This window comes from Raphanus sativus, chromosome 4 (assembly GCF_000801105.2).
Source record: "Raphanus sativus cultivar WK10039 chromosome 4, ASM80110v3, whole genome shotgun sequence".
Lineage (NCBI taxonomy): Eukaryota > Viridiplantae > Streptophyta > Magnoliopsida > Brassicales > Brassicaceae > Raphanus > Raphanus sativus.
The window spans coordinates 8943635-8960768 of NC_079514.1; the positions used below are offsets into that span (position 1 = coordinate 8943635).

General features: G+C 38.4%; 3 protein-coding genes across 4 annotated transcripts; 2 read left to right on the forward strand and 1 right to left on the reverse strand.

Annotated features, from left to right (window-relative positions):
• The first annotated feature begins 79 nt into the window (after positions 1–79).
• On the forward strand, positions 80–2334 carry LOC108848451 (autophagy-related protein 3). The gene is made up of 9 exons (XM_018621818.2): positions 80–379; positions 655–725; positions 830–946; positions 1019–1185; positions 1270–1355; positions 1466–1517; positions 1637–1702; positions 1798–1925; positions 2010–2334. Exons 1-9 carry the CDS (start codon positions 222–224, stop codon positions 2104–2106), a joined length of 942 nt encoding a protein of 313 aa, XP_018477320.2. The 5' UTR covers positions 80–221; the 3' UTR covers positions 2107–2334.
• Positions 2285–3614, reverse strand: LOC108848452 (uncharacterized). Of its 2 annotated transcripts, none has more exons than XM_057008869.1 (4): positions 3255–3614; positions 3018–3174; positions 2846–2930; positions 2285–2764 (listed from the first exon to the last, which is right to left on the reverse strand). In XM_057008869.1, exons 1-4 carry the CDS (start codon positions 3536–3538, stop codon positions 2481–2483), a joined length of 810 nt encoding a protein of 269 aa, XP_056864849.1. In that variant the 5' UTR covers positions 3539–3614; the 3' UTR covers positions 2285–2480. The 2 variants fall into 2 exon arrangements, with proteins under 2 accessions (XP_056864849.1, XP_018477321.2); XM_018621819.2 differs by having other exon boundaries at positions 3012–3174; positions 3255–3613.
• Positions 3615–13018: 9404 nt separating this feature from the next.
• On the forward strand, positions 13019–16674 carry LOC108854373 (leucine-rich repeat receptor-like protein kinase TDR). Its single transcript, XM_018627910.2, has 2 exons — positions 13019–15872; positions 16082–16674. The coding sequence occupies exons 1-2, from the start codon at positions 13238–13240 to the stop codon at positions 16507–16509; spliced, it is 3063 nt and encodes a 1020-aa protein (XP_018483412.2). The 5' UTR covers positions 13019–13237; the 3' UTR covers positions 16510–16674.
• The last annotated feature ends 460 nt before the right edge of the window (positions 16675–17134 follow it).

Here is a 17134-nt window from a genome sequence, read left to right on the forward strand (position 1 = left end):
TAGTCAATAATGTAAAGTATTAAAAAGGGGTCAAAACGTAAATATATAAAAGTAGGAGGATCAAATGGCACACGGGAATCTTCTGAGATAACTTGTGCAGACACAACCGAATCTCCGATAAGAAGTCGTGTCTTCCATACGGACAAGAACTCCGATCTCTCGATTATAACTAAAAATTGATCAGATTCTCCAAATTCAATCGCGAGAGATCACTCAAAATAATGTTTTCGCAAAAGCTTCACGAAGCATTCAAAGGCACGGTGGAGAGGATCACAGGTCCTCGCACGATCACGGCGTTCAAGGAGAAGGGAGTACTCAGCGTCAGCGAGTTCGTCCTCGCCGGAGACAATCTCGTCTCCAAGTGCCCTACTTGGTCATGGTTAGTTATAAAAGTTTTGATCTTTTTTTTTTATTGATGGATGTAGTGAGAATACAAAGTTTCGATTTTTAAATTTTCGAGGTTTGTGAGTTTTTGCAATTATACGATATGGGTTGGATCGTTGAGGTATATGGGGTGAATGGGTCTCTCTAGGTTAGCTAAAGTTGTTGGCTTTTAGTTTGTGAGATTGTGATGAGATCAATCAAAGTTTTGACTTTTCTTATGTCTATTGCTTCTTCATGAATCATGATCAATCCATTATCCTTTTTAACTAGGGAATCTGGTGACCCAAGCAAGAGGAAGCCATACTTACCCTTGGAGAAACAGTTTTTGATTACTAGAAACGGTTTGAGTCTGAGCTTCTTTTTTTTTTTTTTTATGTATGCTTTGTTTGTTTTTAATTATGTATGCACATTTCTATTTTAAGTTTACGGTGTTGAAAATGAACAGTACCTTGTCTACGGAGAGCTGCATCTGTGGCAGAGGAGTACGAAGCTGCTGGAGGTGAAGTGTTGGTTGATGATGAAGATAATGATGGTTGGCTCGCTACTCATGGGAAACCTAAAGGTGAAAGATTAGTAGTTTTAGTGCCTTTTCCAAATTCACTTTTTTACTCACGGTTTTGATATTTTGCTACAGATAAAGGCAGTGAAGATGAGAACCTGCCGTCCATGGATGCGTTGGATATAAACGAGAAAAGTGGTATACGATCGATACCTACGTATTTTGGAGCTGGGGATGATGATGATGATATTCCAGATATGGAAGAGTTTGATGAGTCTGACAATGTGGTGGAAAATGATCCGGTCAGTTTTTTTTTTCTTTTTATTCTTCGTTACTATCTCACGTGACTTCTAGTTGACAAATCTTTATCTTCCCTTGGAGTCTAGGCAACTCTTCAGTCAACTTATCTTGTGGCTCATGAACCTGATGACGATAACATTCTACGAACTCGTACTTATGATATCAGCATAACGTAAGCATCCTGCGCCTTCTTTCATACTCAACTGTATTATCATCTAGATTCATCTCTCATGCTTTTGGCTTAGTAGACAGACAAACTCATGATTCTTCACTTTGGTTCAGGTATGATAAGTATTACCAAACTCCTCGTGTTTGGCTGACCGGTTATGATGAGGTCTGCATCTTGTTTAATTCCTTTTATCGTTCTTAGAACGCTTGGATTTTACTCTGCTTGTTTTATGTTCTTTTTTATCTAATCTTAAGAGCTGTGATGTGTATCCATCTATCTTGTAGTCAAGGATGCTGCTGCAACCTGAACTTGTGATGGAGGATGTAAGCCAAGACCATGCTCGTAAGACGGTATATAAATGAGACGAATCTAAATAAAACTTTGTAAATCCTCTTGAGTCTGAATTAATTGTGCAATCCTCTGTTTAAAAAAAAAAAATACTTAGGTAACAATAGAAGATCATCCACACTTGCCTGGGAAACATGCTTCAGTCCATCCATGTCGACATGGAGCTGTTATGAAGAAGATCATTGATGTATTAATGTCCCGTGGAGTAGAACCTGAAGTTGACAAGTGAGAATGCTTTATATTGCAAGAGTAAAATAATAAGCTCTTCTAATAGTTCATTGAGCGTTTTACATTTGATAATTTCCACAGGTACCTTTTCCTGTTCTTGAAGTTCATGGCATCAGTTATTCCAACTATCGAGTATGATTACACAATGGACTTTGATCTCGGTAGCTCAAGCACCTAATTACTTGTGTCATGGATGGGCTTGGTGGCTCTCTGCACACTGTACATAAAGAACTGTCATCATTTTCTTTTCTCTTCAAAAGGAACTGTAAGGTGTTGTTGTGTTTTGATCACACGTTCATCTGCTGATGTTTATGCAGATCAATAGTAATTTGCCATTGATCAGAAAACAAACTGTGAATGTAACTCTATTCTCACATCTAATTTAATAGTGTGTTTTTGGTACACTCTTGCTTATGGCAAAGTTGGGATTAATGTTTCAAATGACGTATCTATTCTGATGTTTTTCCTTTTATTACACAATAGTAGCACCAGAGATCTTTTTTAACGCAGGCCATGAGTTCATTAGTTTGGCTGTGGATGTCTAATAACTATCTAGCTCTTGTTGCTCTGGTTACGATTTACGAAGACGATAAGCAAAACAACAATGGCGAGCAGAACCGTCATCTGAAGCTTCTCCATCGCTGGCGCAGCACCTGTTGCTAACACGACCATCTCATCTCCAGGAACAACCGTCTCATCTCCATTGAAGAGGTCAGTGACGTACTTTGTGACTCCTTCCATTGCATCCATGATTTTGATGGCACTTCTCTGAAGCAACCTCCTTATGAAGTTCACTGATATACCAGAGTCTTCTTCTTCTTGTGACCTCTCCTCAGCTGCGTTATAAAAATTCAAATGAAAAACTAAGATTCACATAATCATCATCACGCCAGTCCACTTTTTTATATTTTCATTACCGTTGTTAATGAGCTCCCGGACAACCTCATTGTTCATCACCGCATCCCAAACAGCCCTGTCTGAAGCCAATGACATAACCATTCTCTGCAGTACAAATGTTTCTCTCAGTTACATCTTTAGCAAATGATTGAAACTCAAGAAAGCTATAGAACAATACAGAAAAACCTGAACTGATGGATCGGTCTGAAACATATGAAAGGCGTCGTAGAATCTGTCCAGCATATAAGGCTGCAGAAGACTAGTATTACAGAGCTGCAATGGAGGCTCAATCCAATCTACAAACTCCGACTGATCTGAAACTTCTTCTTTATCATCATCATTGAACATCCTAACATATAAAGATAGACTTCTTATTAACCTTGAGAGCGCTTAAATACATGTAAAGAAACAACCTTTTTCAAAACTCACAGTTGAAGTGCAGAGAAAGCATCCTCAACTTCCTCAATCTCCGGAGCTTTATCCTCTCTTTCAACAGCCACCCACTCAAACTCATCCTCCTCCTCCTCCTCGCAGTTCAGCGAATCATTCACCGGCTCAACTCTCTCCGGTGATGAAGAGACAGAGGACGAGGGAACTGATGGCGACATGAATGGTTTCTGTTTGCCGAGATTGATCACTGTAGCAGCACCAGCGTCTTCGAAAGTCTCCAGCTTCTCTCCTCCTCCGCCGCCGTCGGCGATTCTGATGTCCATTTTCGCCGCCTAGTTTTCTTGCTCTGTAAGCCGGAAACGGCGCTTACTTATGTATTACTTGCAAGTTATTACAAAAGTGTTTAATAATGGAATAGTTATTATTTTTCTCTTACATGTTTTCTTTTTAAGGTCTCGTACTTTTATAAGTTTCTAAATCAGTCATATACTTGTAGAATAGTAGTAAACAACCCCATTACATTTCAAACTGTTCTTTAAACCCTAATCGGGCCAGATTGTTTGATAAGTGGGAAGGAGATTCTCATGGAATCATGACGGGAGAGCTCCTTTTTATTTAACTTCTTCAAATGAGAATTGTAATATGAAATAAGGAAATGTTGTTTGAATTATGAGAAAACAGTCATGTTGTTGTAACAATTTGTAGTCAGTTTCAAAGGAAAAAAAGGAATTGTCATATGAAAGTTAGAAAATGCTGGAATGTATTTGTTTTTACGCTGTGGATGAAACTCTTGATTCTAATGAGAAAGTTGACCAAGTGTCATCGTCTTTGAGGTTGTACCACACTATTTTTTTTTTTTGAGCAACTAATGATTTCATTAAAAAAAGGAAAGTTTAAATGGGTACAATATTAGGATTGTTAATTAAATGACTTGCTAAACAACATTTGGCAAGTCCATCAGCAGATCCATTTAGAGATCTAGGAATGTAGATGAAACGACAAGAGAGAAAAGATGAAGAAGATGAGAACGCGAGATCGTCGATATCGGCGAGAACTCCAAAGAGCTCCGTTGATCGTCGGCGAGAGTTGATCGTGTTAACGAGCATTTGAGAATCTGATTTGAGACAGATGTGATGGTAGTTATGTGACGCCACTTGCAGGAGGACTTCTCGGATTGCCAGAGCTTCAGTCATGCAAGGAGATGATACTGATGTTTGAGCGCAGGATCCACGGAAGGTCTCTCGATTGGCGGCATCTGTGAATATCCAGGCGAGATCCGCAACACGGTCTCCACCCTTCTATGAGGCATCGGTGTGGCAGGTGATTTCTGACGAGTCGTACCACACTATTTCAGAGTGCATATAAAAATTAAATTAAATATGGTTTGTTGCTAGCTAAAGGCATTTGAAGAAATTATAATGATCTTTAGAGTTTTTGGATGTGGCTACAGTTTGCTAATGAAAAGCGGTTCAACGTTCATAAGTTTATTTTTTGTAATCCACCAGTTCAGATTAATATAACTTCATGTTGTAACAAACCAAATCATTTATAATTTGGTTGTATACGAAACAATCTAAAGAACATATCAGTGCCGGTCCAAACTAATGCGGCACCTAAAGCGTGTAGAAGATATGTCGATAAGGGTGTTTTAGTAAATATATAATCCCTAGAATTCCTATTGTAATCTGTATAAATACTCCCTTGTACATTCTAATATATCATCAAGTTATTATCGTTATATGGTATCAGAGCAAGATACCTAGGGATCACAAATACACAGCCGCCACTTTTATTTTTTATTTTTTTTTCAAGTCATCGACTTCTTTTTGTTCTTCTCCCTCGTTCTCCATTGCCATCTCCTCCAAGCTTTTTCAATGGCACAAAACCCTGCGGCTGCTCATGAAACCATCCGTGTTTCTGATACTCAAAATCTTCTCAACGTCAACATGACGAACGTCACCAAACTTACGGCTTCCAACTTCTTGATGTGGAGCCGTCAAGTTCAGGCTCTCTTGGATGGCTATGATCTCTCCGGCTACATCGATGGTTCCTCTGTTCCACCGACTCCGACAATCACACAGAATGAAGTTCCCGTCCCAAATCCTGCGCACACGCTGTGGAAGAGACAAGACCGGCTCATCTACAGCTCACTCCTTGGCGCCATCACAGTCTCCATCCAGCCCATTCTCTCCACGACAACAACATCTGCTCAGATTTGGTCGACTCTTTCGGCGACCTACGCAAAACCCAGTAGGGCTCATGTCAAGCAGCTGCGACAACAAGTTAAGACTTGGACCAAAGGCACTAAGTCCATCGACGAGTATTTGCAGGGATTTACTACAAAGTTTGATCAACTGGCGTTACTTGGTACTCCATATGAGCTCGAGGATCAGATTGACTTTGTTCTTGAAGGATTACCGGAGGAGTACAAGCAAATCGCTGATCAGATTGAGAGTCGCGAGACGCCTCCCTCCATTACCGAGATTCATGAGAAATTGCTTAACTTTGAAGTGAAGCTGCAGACAAAGACTCCTCCTTCTCCGGTGCTTCCTGTTACAGCAAATGTGGCTCAGTATCGCGGCGGTTCCAGCAACAATAACCATCACACCCGCCACTCCTCGCAGCAGCCACAAAACAACAACCCTCGTGGACACCAAACGTGGCAACAACATCAGTTCTCTCCACGACTTGATCAGAACTCCAGAGGATACAAAGGTCGCTGCCAGCTCTGTGGCACCTATGGTCACAGTGCACGCCGTTGCTCTCAGAACCAGGGGTCGTCTGCTCCGCGTTCCAACGCTCCCGCACCTACGTCGTGGCAGCCACGAGCCAATATGGCAATGACGCAAGCTTACAATCCAAACAACTGGATACTCGATAGCGGCGCAACCCATCATCTCACCACAGATTTGAACAACCTCTCTCTCCATCATCCTTATACGGGAGGTGAAGAAGTCACCATTGCCGACGGCTCAACGATTCCCATCTCGCATACTGGTTCCTCTTCCCTTACTACCCCTAATCGTTCATATTCCTTAGAAAATGTTTTTTATGTCCCAAACTTACAGAAAAATTTGATTTCTGTATATCGATTGTGTAATTCTAACAATGTATCAGTTGAATTCTTTCCTGCCCACTTTCAGGTGAAGGATCTCAGCACGGGGGTCCGATTACTCCAAGGCAGAACTAAAGGCGAGTTGTACGAGTGGCCAGTCACCAACCGAAACTCCATCACCCTCTTTGCCTCTCCGACACCAAAAACCACCATCACTTACTGGCACTCGCGCTTGGGACACCCTTCTTCTTCTACCTTACAAACTATTATTTCTCAGTTTTGTTTACCTGTTTCTTCCTCTTCTCAAAAACTATTGCCCTGTTCTCATTGTCTTATTAATAAAAGTCACAAACTTCCTTTTTATTCAAATTCCATCTCTTCTACTCAACCTCTTGAATACATATATACCGATGTTTGGACCTCCCCTATCCTTTCCATTGATCAGTACAAGTACTATGTTATCTTTGTTGATCACTTTACCCGATACACATGGCTTTACCCTCTAAAGAAAAAATCCCAAGTGCGAGAAACATTTATCCAGTTCAAACTCCTTGTCGAAAAACACTTTACCCTACCCATCCGTAACCTCTACTCTGACAATGGTGGAGAGTTTATAGCTCTACGTCAGTTCCTGGCTTCACATGGTATCTCTCATTACACTTCACCACCACATACTCCGGAGCATAATGGAATTGCCGAGAGGAAGCATAGGCATATTGTTGAGACAGGCCTTACACTGCTTCACCAAGCTTCGGTTCCCACTGAGTATTGGACTTATGCATTTGCGGTGGCGGTCTACTTGATCAATCGCCAACCTTCCTCTGTTCTTCCTCGGAAGTCGCCATACGCGATGCTGTTCAACAAGTCTCCCAACTATTTGAAGCTACGAGTTTTTGGTTGTGCTTGTTTCCCATGGCTTAAGCCATATAACTCGCACAAACTTGAATCTCGCTCGCTCCGGTGCGTCTTTCTTGGCTACTCTCTCACGCAGAGTGCGTATTTTTGTCTCCACCAGCCAACCGGACGCATCTACACCTCGAGACATGTTACCGAAAAACAATGCTCTTAATTATAACTAAAGTTTTGATATTTTAAAATATTAAAAATATTAAATTATATTATTTCAAATAAATAAACACAAAATATTATTCTGAAAAGAATGTTCTAGCTTTTTTTTAGAAAATATTTTTCGAATTTCAAATAATTAAGTGTTTTAGTTATGTGGTATATCATTATCCTAGATAATTCTTTATAAATTCTACAAGAATATTATAAAACTAGAATTGACGAAAAGAATTTTTTTGTGTTTAAAAAATACGATTTTCATTAGTATTTTTTACAAATCCAAAAGTTATTATCTATATAGTAGGAAAAAAAGTTATTATCTATACATATAATAGAAAAAAACATAAGAAAAACATATCTATATAACAAATATGGGGCATAGAGAAATAGAAAAGATAGTTTTTTGTCAATCTTTCTCAAAAAAAAATTAGAAAAAAATAAAAAGATATGGAAGGGGCTAATAAATGGTGTTACCAAAACTTCTATGAAAGAGAATCATATATTTAATTAGAAAAAGAAAAGTGTTATAAAAAAAAGAAGAAAACAGGATGTTACCTTTGAGGTTCGAACCTAGTTCCATAAGAACATGAGATTAGGAAAAGAAACCACCAGACTAGAACAGACTTTTGCAAAACCTGGCGCCCCTACAAGTAATATATTTTTTGGCGCCCAAAGCCCATGCTTTGCGGGCTTTACCCCAGGGCCGGGCCTGAACGTATATATGTGTGTGTGTTTTTTCCGTATCTTTCTGTTGATAGGGTTTCAGAAGTTACCATCTCTGTCCATTCAAGTCTTTCCAAAATGTTGGGTCTACAAGATAGGAGAAAAACTAGTTAACTCTATCTAGCAATATATGGACAACTTGGGCCCGTTATAACTCATAAGCTAGGACTCAAGAAATGTATACACATTGTGTGTTATAAAATAATTGTGTAGACTATTAACTTCAGTTATTTACATCAGTTTCAGTTTATAGAAGAGTGATTAAGAACAAAAATCGACTCTGGTTACAGAAAAAAAGGTCAATGGGCATATGGGCTGTCCTCCAATTCTCCACCATTTTCACCCCACAAATCATAACATTTTATTTTGAAAACAGTGGGAAAAATAAAGAAGGAAAAGACAAGGTTTTGAAATGAAAAATGATGATTAGGGTTGTTGATTCAGGATCCCGTGGGAATACTCGTCTATTTCCAAAAAGTATTTCATCTCTTTTTCCATGAACAACATGATTACATGTTTTGATAAATTAATTTTGTTTGTTTTTGTTCATTGGCTCTACCATCTAATCTGCTTAACAACTTTGAAAGTGTTATGGAATTTCATAGGTGAATGGTAATGCATTATTGCCACTTTAAATGTGCTCATAACTTCAAGCTAAAGCGTCTCTGTGCTGTGCCCACAACACATATGACAATATTAAAGCATGGGCCATGTATATTAAATTTGTTCAAATACTATAAAACTAATACGAGTGTCTTAACAAGAAGAAGAAAAAAAACTAGTTTGTGTGTTTTTAATCGTACCAGTAACAGAAACTACATTAACAACACACCCTTTTCATACATCCAAAAAGTGATTTGGTTAGTGGTGGTGGATCAGACTACTTAAACTATATGACAAACCTGATATCTAATTTGGCTTTATGTGAGGAATATGGAAATTAGTGTCAAATCATCTTTTGTTTAATTGTGATGAGGTTGACAAAAAATATTCTTTTCAACCATATAAGCGAAAGTGTCTATTTATCCTTTGAAAAATATATATACAAAATTAACTAACTGAAGTTACGGATAAAATATTTGTTCATCTAGTAAATTGATGCATGATATTTATTTGTTTGTTTTAATACAAATATATATATATTAGATTGTGAGTGTAATTCCTTTTGCATACTTAGATATTATGCATGTTGACGTTGTCGTACGTAGCTAAGTTGTTTTATTTGAAATTGTTAGTTCATTTTGAACAAAACGCTCATATGGATTATATATTGTCATTTTATAGTACATTAATGTATTAATCATATGATTTGTAATAAGAGACTGAAAGGAATGAGAGGCTTGATATTCACACTATGAAAAAACGTTTCATTATGAACCTAAAATAAAATCGAAAAGTGTGATATAACAAATGTCAAATAAAATAACACTAACGGTGGTATTTCTACAAAAAAAAAATTAATAAAATGTAGTGGCATTATATCGTATATATTGAAATGGCCTCACTCCCATCAATCGTTATCTTTTTCTCTTTATTTCATCTTCTTTGTTTACTTTTGAAGAATGTTCAATTCTTTCATCATTCTCTTGGGGAAACTTTTATTATCATTGTTCCTCTTTTTCTACTTTTTGTGTGTCTTGTGTACTTCTAAAATTAAAGAATTCTTCTCTAAATTAATACTCACTTAAATCTTGAAAAATCTTGAGTATTCTTACATGTTAAAAATACTGAATATTTATATTAAATTTTTTATTTATTTCATTATATATTTTCAATAGTTATCAACCAATTATATTTAATCAATTCAAATATTTGTAATTAATGTTTATTGAATTATACAAAATATCTTAAAATATAGAAATCTATTTTTGTGTAACAAAAAAATCTAGATTTTTTTTTGAAAATGATAGGAGTATATTTTACATAGAAAAAAAACTTGAATACATATATCCAACCAATTAAGATCATTATGTCTAACTCAATTCGAAATACTAAGCTACTATTGAAACATTTTTCAATATTGGGATTTAGTCCCATTATTTTGTAAGAAATTTGCCAATAGAATTTCACCAATAAATCACAATTCAGCACCGAAACATTTCGAACACTACAATCATTAAAAGATTTTTACCTTACCATAAAATTTGTGTATTTTAATGTATAAACACGATTTTCTTCCTAGCAAGTGATAAGAATATATAATAATGATTTCCCTCATGAGCAAAACGTTCAGTCTATAATTATAATTTCTCTTTGCCATTTCAGTTTGTGCGGATTCTTTCAGAAATTAAATAGTAAACCCCTAATTCTATGTAAGTCTTTTAAACAGTTTAGTCAACCTCTAAACCTAAGAATACTTTTTTTTTCTTTTTTTTTTAACCTAAGAATACTCTTTTTTTTTTAAGAAAGAACCTAAGAATACTTGCATCTAAATAAAACAAAGTAAGAACACTTGTATCCAAACCAAGAGTACCTGCATTGCTCTAATTCACATTGCAAAATCTCATAAATCCTTAGGAGTTCAGCTGGGGGTGAAACCGTCATATGATAAAAGGCAAAACATACCATGCTGTTGTTGCGAAAAAGACACGCGTGACTACAAAACACTAACAAAAGAGAAATCAAATGACGCATGCTTCTATACATTTATTCTCATTATTGCTGTCTATTTATTTTCTTACAAAACAATTCAGAAAATTTAGGACCATTGATCCGGTCCTAATAGGAAGAGTTTGTAAAACGTATATCATTCTAGTTCAAGGCTACATTATATTCATACTATAGGCTATAAAGTCATTTGAAAGTAAAATAAACACTTCACGCAAAATGCATGTGTATATATATTCATACAGTGCATGCATCAATTTTAGCAGTGTATAATTAATTGTTAATGCATTTTGCCCACCGCTCACGTACGTACCTTGAAGATTTTATACATTGGCGATAATTTAGGTGATTAGTTGAAGATTAATGATGATAGTTTTGGAACTTTAGAGGTAAATGGAATAAATGTGAGATATTAGTTTCACCCAACCTGATGATGAAAAGTGAATCTATAATGGCAAGCAACCATCATGACACAATCCTTATAATGCCTCTAAGTCAATTTCTACAGCTATAACTTTATATATACAGCACTGACAAAAATAATTTTGTTTTTCAGAGAATGTTAACAATGAAAATAAATACTATATAATAAGAGAAAGCCATCGGCTGAAAATATACAAGAAAAAAGGCAAAATTTGGATTTCCTAGCAGCATTAGTAATTGTTTAAATGAGACCCAAAAATGATTTCAACTCTTTGCCAAAAACCTAAACATTATAAATAATCATTTCTACCGTAAATTAAACACAGGTGGCAGTAGTTACAAACTGTAATTTACCACTGAATCAAATCGACCTTGGTTGAGACCAAAAATATCTAGTAGAATAATAACATGTGATTGAGATCTTTTAAGAAATACATTAAAAATGTTAGAAACCGTGAATGTAAATAAATGTTCATTATGGCACAATCACATATATACACTTGTAAATCATTTTATTTTTTACTAATACACTTGTAGATTATGCATGGTGGCTATTATTAATTAAAATGAGATTAAAAATTGTCTTTTTTTTTTGAAAAAGAGTATTTAAAAATTTGTTTTTAGTAGAACATTTTTAATTAAACGACCTTACTTGAGATTAAAAATGTTTTTAGTAGAACATGACCATGCCATTGAGCTATTTTAAGAATTTACATGAAAAAATGTTACAGATAGTGCATATAAAAGTATTTCATAATGTTTTGATTTATTTTTAAATTACACAAACTCGTAATTAAATAAGAGATGCAAGACAACTAATTGAAAAGTTTCTTTGTAAAAAAAAATACAAAATGAAAAGATTTTTTTAAAACTAATTTATAGTGATCTAATAGCTACATAAACGGGTCATTATGCAAACCAAAAGAACAATGTTTACATTTTTTCACTACCATTTCAATGATAATGATAAGATTATTCTGTCAGCTAACTGAAAAGTAAGTATGGACTCTTTTCTCCAAAAAAAAAAAAGTAAGTATGGACTCTGGATTATTTGTTTCTATTTATTTAAAGTACTAAAGAGATGCACGCGTATATCTAATCTATAGACTATACGTATGAACTGAATGGTGTGATGGATTGAACCTTGAATCTTTTTAGGCGCCAAAATTGGGGTTCGAATAAATCGTAGTTTGTATGTATCTTTACAAAAAAAAAACTAGAAAATCGCATTTAATAAATATACAAAGTGGGCTTTGAGAGTCAGTGGAGTAACAGAGGAATTTAGCTTTATCGGATCCTGTGAGTGACTGAGATACATACAGGCCACTTTCACTTACAAATAAATATACACATTTCTTTTGTATATAAGTATGTATCTATGTCCTATACATTCCAATAAACATTCAATCTGTCTGCAAATGGTTACAAAAAGAAAACCAAAAGTGGAAATATAATTTTAAAGAGGAGAAAATAAGATGCAGACAAATCTTTTTTTTGGGGAGAAAATAAGATGCAGACAAATCTAAAATCTAAATAATGTGTTTTAATAAGAGTGAGTGGTATGTTGATTTGGTTTTTGATTTTCAAAGATCTCCACCCAAAATCCAATATTGTAATTTGTATGATGGGAACAAAAAAAAACATATATAATGCACGCATATTATAAAAAAAAGTTTAAGGGATAATTATTTTATTAAATAAAGAAAATTGCAATTAGTAATTTCATAGGAATTTTGTTTGTTCAACAATTTCAGACAAATGGATTATAATAATTTTTGAACAACCAAATGGATTATAAATATTAATGATTTATATATACGATATAACGATATAACAGAATGCTCTTTACTAGCAAGTATTAAAATAACAAGTAAATTTTGGAAAAGGTAAAAAAAAAGTAAAAGAAGAGTGGAAAATGGATTGAGTTCATCTTTTCTTTTCTTCCCCACACAAACCATAATGCCTTAACCAACAAAAGCCAGACCATTAGACGCACTCCACAATCATCACCTTCATCATGACTTCTTCTCTTCTCCTTATTCATCTTCTTCAAACCCTTATATCCACCATTGTTAACCCTAAAGCCTTTCTCAACTTCACCTCACTTCATCACCAGACAATCTTTTCACTTTCTTCTTCCTAAAAAGCCATGAACAAGAAGAACACTTCTCTTTCTCTTGTTCATCTCTTTTTCCTTCTTCTTCCTTTTTCTTCCTTAGCTCTCAAGCTTTCACCTCAACTCTCCTCCCTCATTTCCCTCAAAACATCTCTCTCTGCCTCTCCCTTCGCCTTTCAAGACTGGAAAGTCACCGATGATCAGAACGACGCCGTTTGGTGTTCTTGGTCCGGTGTAGTCTGCGACAATGCAACTTCTCAAGTCATTTCTCTTGACCTCTCTAACCGGAACCTCACAGGCAACCTCCCTCAACAGATTCGTTACTTGTCATCAAGCTTGCTCTACTTGAACCTCAGTAAGAACTCCCTGGAGGGTCCGCTTCCCACTTCTCTCTTTGACCTCACCAAGCTCACCACTCTCGACATCAGCCACAACTCCTTCGACTCCAGCTTCCCTCCTGGGATCTCCAAGCTCAAGTTCTTAAAAGTCTTCAACGCCTTCAGCAACAACTTCGAAGGCTTGCTGCCTTTGGAAGTGTCTCGTCTCCGTTTCTTGGAAGAGCTTAACCTTGGTGGTAGCTACTTCGAAGGAGAGATACCTGAAGCTTACGGCGGTCTACAGAGACTAAAGTTTATCCACTTAGCCGGAAACGTCCTCGGAGGCGCTTTACCTCCGAGATTAGGATTCTTACCTGACCTCCAACACATCGAGATCGGTTACAACCAGTTCACAGGAAACATACCTTCGGAGTTTTCACTCCTCTCGAATCTCAAGTACCTTGACGTCTCCAACTGCACCCTCTCCGGCTCTCTCCCACAAGAACTCGGAAACCTCACAAACCTCGAGACTCTGTTCCTCTTCTTCAACGGTTTCACCGGCGTGATCCCGGAGAGTTACAGCAACTTGAAAGCTCTAAAGTCTCTAGATCTTTCAAGCAACCAGCTCTCCGGAACCATCCCTCCAGGCTTCTCCGACTTAAAGAACCTCACGTGGCTTAGCGTGATCAGCAACAACCTCTCAGGCCAAGTCCCCGAAGGCATCGGCGAGCTCCCCGAGCTAACCACATTGTCTCTCTGGAACAACAACTTCACCGGAGCTTTACCTCGGAACCTCGGAACAAACGGAAAGCTCGAGACTCTAGACGTCTCGAACAACTCCTTCACCGGAACCATCCCTCCTCATCTCTGCAACGGAAACAAACTATACAAACTCATCCTCTTCTCCAACAACCTCCAAGGCGAGCTCCCAAAGAGCCTAACAACCTGCACCTCTCTCTGGAGGTTCAGGACTCAGAACAACAGACTTAACGGCACCATACCGTCGGGATTCGGCTCTCTCGACAACCTCACGTTCGTCGACTTGAGCAATAACAGATTCGTCGGCAGAATCCCTGAGGATTTCGCCGACGCTCCTGTTCTTCAGTACTTGAACTTATCTTGCAATTCCTTCCATGATCGCTTGCCGGAGAAGATCTGGAAGGCTCCCAACCTCCAGATCTTCTCGGCGAGTTTCAGCGACGTGATCGGGGAGGTTCCTAACTACGTCGGATGCAAGAGCTTCTACAGGATTGAGCTGCAAGGAAACTCGCTCAACGGGACCATCCCTTGGGAGATAGGCCACTGCGAGAAGCTTCTCTATTTGAATCTCAGCCGTAACTACTTAACCGGGATCATCCCCTGGGAGATCTCCACGCTCCCTTCGATCGCTGACGTGGATCTTTCTCGTAACCTCCTAACCGGTACGATCCCGTCGGATTTCGGAAGCTCCAAGACTATAACGACTTTTAACGTCTCGTACAATCAGCTAACCGGCCCGGTTCCGACCGGTTCGTTCGCGCATTTGAATCCGTTATTCTTCTACTCCAACGAGGGGCTATGCGGAGACGTGCTCGGGAAGCCTTGCGACTCGGATACTACGGCGGCGGGGGAGACGGAGATCTACGGCCGGAAAAAAACCGCCGGAGCTATCGTTTGGATCATGGCGGCGGCGATCGGCGTCGCGTTCTTCGTCCTCGTCGCCGCCGCTCGGTGCTTCAAGAAAAGCGGAGTCGACGGCGGAGAGACGGGGCCGTGGAAGCTGACGGCGTTTCAGAGGCTGAGCTTCACGGCGGAGGACGTAGCGGAGTGTCTATCGAAGACGGACAGCATCCTCGGGATGGGGTCGACGGGGACGGTGTACAAGGCCGAGATGCCGAGCGGGGAGGTGATCGCCGTGAAGAAGCTCTGGGGGAAGAACAAGGAGAACGGGAAGATACGGCGGCGGAAGAGCGGCGTGCTCGCAGAGGTCGACGTTCTGGGCCACGTGCGCCACCGGAACATCGTCCGACTCCTCGGGTGCTGCTCTAACCGGGAGTGCACGATGCTGCTCTACGAGTACATGCCCAACGGGAGCTTGGACGACCTCCTCCACGGCGGAGGAGGGGGGAAGACGACCGGCGCGGCGGCGGAGTGGACGGCGCTGTACAATATCGCTATCGGAGTCGCTCAGGGGATATGCTACCTCCACCACGACTGTGATCCGGTGATCGTGCACCGAGATTTGAAGCCGAGTAATATACTCTTGGACGGTGATTTCGAGGCGCGTGTGGCGGACTTCGGCGTCGCGAAGTTGGTTCAAACCGATGAGTCTATGTCAGTCGTTGCCGGGTCTTACGGTTATATTGCGCCAGGTACCCTCGTTGTTCTTTTTAATTACTTAATTTGCCTTACTAGTTTTAAATTATGTACTTTTCGTCCTTTTTTTAATTTGTCAGTTTGTTAAAACATTCTTGTCGTGTGATGACGACAACCTCTGACTTTTATCTTGTTTTGTTTTGGTTATATAGAGTATGATGACGACAGCCTCTGACTATTATTTTTGTTTTGTTTTGGTTATTAGAGTATGCATACACACTACAAGTGGATAAAAAGAGCGATATCTACAGTTTTGGAGTGATACTATTAGAAATCATCACCGGAAAAAGATCGGTCGAACCCGAATTCGGAGAAGGTAACAGTATCGTGGATTGGGTTAGATCGAAGCTGAAGACAAAGGAAGATGTAGAGGAAGTGCTAGACAAAAGCAGGGGTAGGTCGTGTAGTATCATAAGAGAAGAGATGAAGCAGATGCTGAGGATTGCATTGTTGTGTACAAGCCGAAATCCGACAGATCGGCCGCCGATGAGAGATGTGTTGTTGATTCTTCAAGAGGCAAAGCCGAAGAGGAAGACAGTGGGAGACAATGTGGTTGTTCTTGGCAGTGACGTTAATTTGGAAGATGTTTGTGGTGGTAATGCTGGTGTTAAATGTCAGAAGATTGGAGTGTGATTTGTTGATATATCTTTGTATTTGGTGCTGCTCGTAATGGTAGAATTTCTTTTTTCAAGGGTGTTAAGAGTATATATATGAGTTGTGCTTTTGCTTTTGTGTTTTGTTGTATGAGTGAAATATCTCAATGAATATCAATCAAGCTTCTACATTTATTGGGCTGAAGATATCATTTGAGACAGTTTTTTCATATGAAGAGAGGGACTGTCCAGTATGTGGGTCTTCAACCCATTCTCACGATAGTCCATTTGCATGCAGCTCCAAAAGATCTGAATGACTAGTCGTACTTAACGTGTGACCCTGCTAATTATCACGATGACTTTCTATTCTTCATTGACACATTACTGAAAATTTTATATATTACTTAACTCATGTTCAAATTTGATAGCACTAAATAAATTCCACTTTAACAAATCCTACGAAAATAACGTGTGGACAATACACTTCAGAGGCACCATTAGTTGCAAAATATCAGTGTTTTACTTTGGAGCAAACTAATTTGCATTGGCTTCAAGGAAAAATAATAAAAATAGATTAATGTGAAACTGACAAAATCTGGATGATTATAGAGAATAATTTCAAACTGTTTAAAACACATATGTTGTCCCTGCGTCCACCTTAGTAT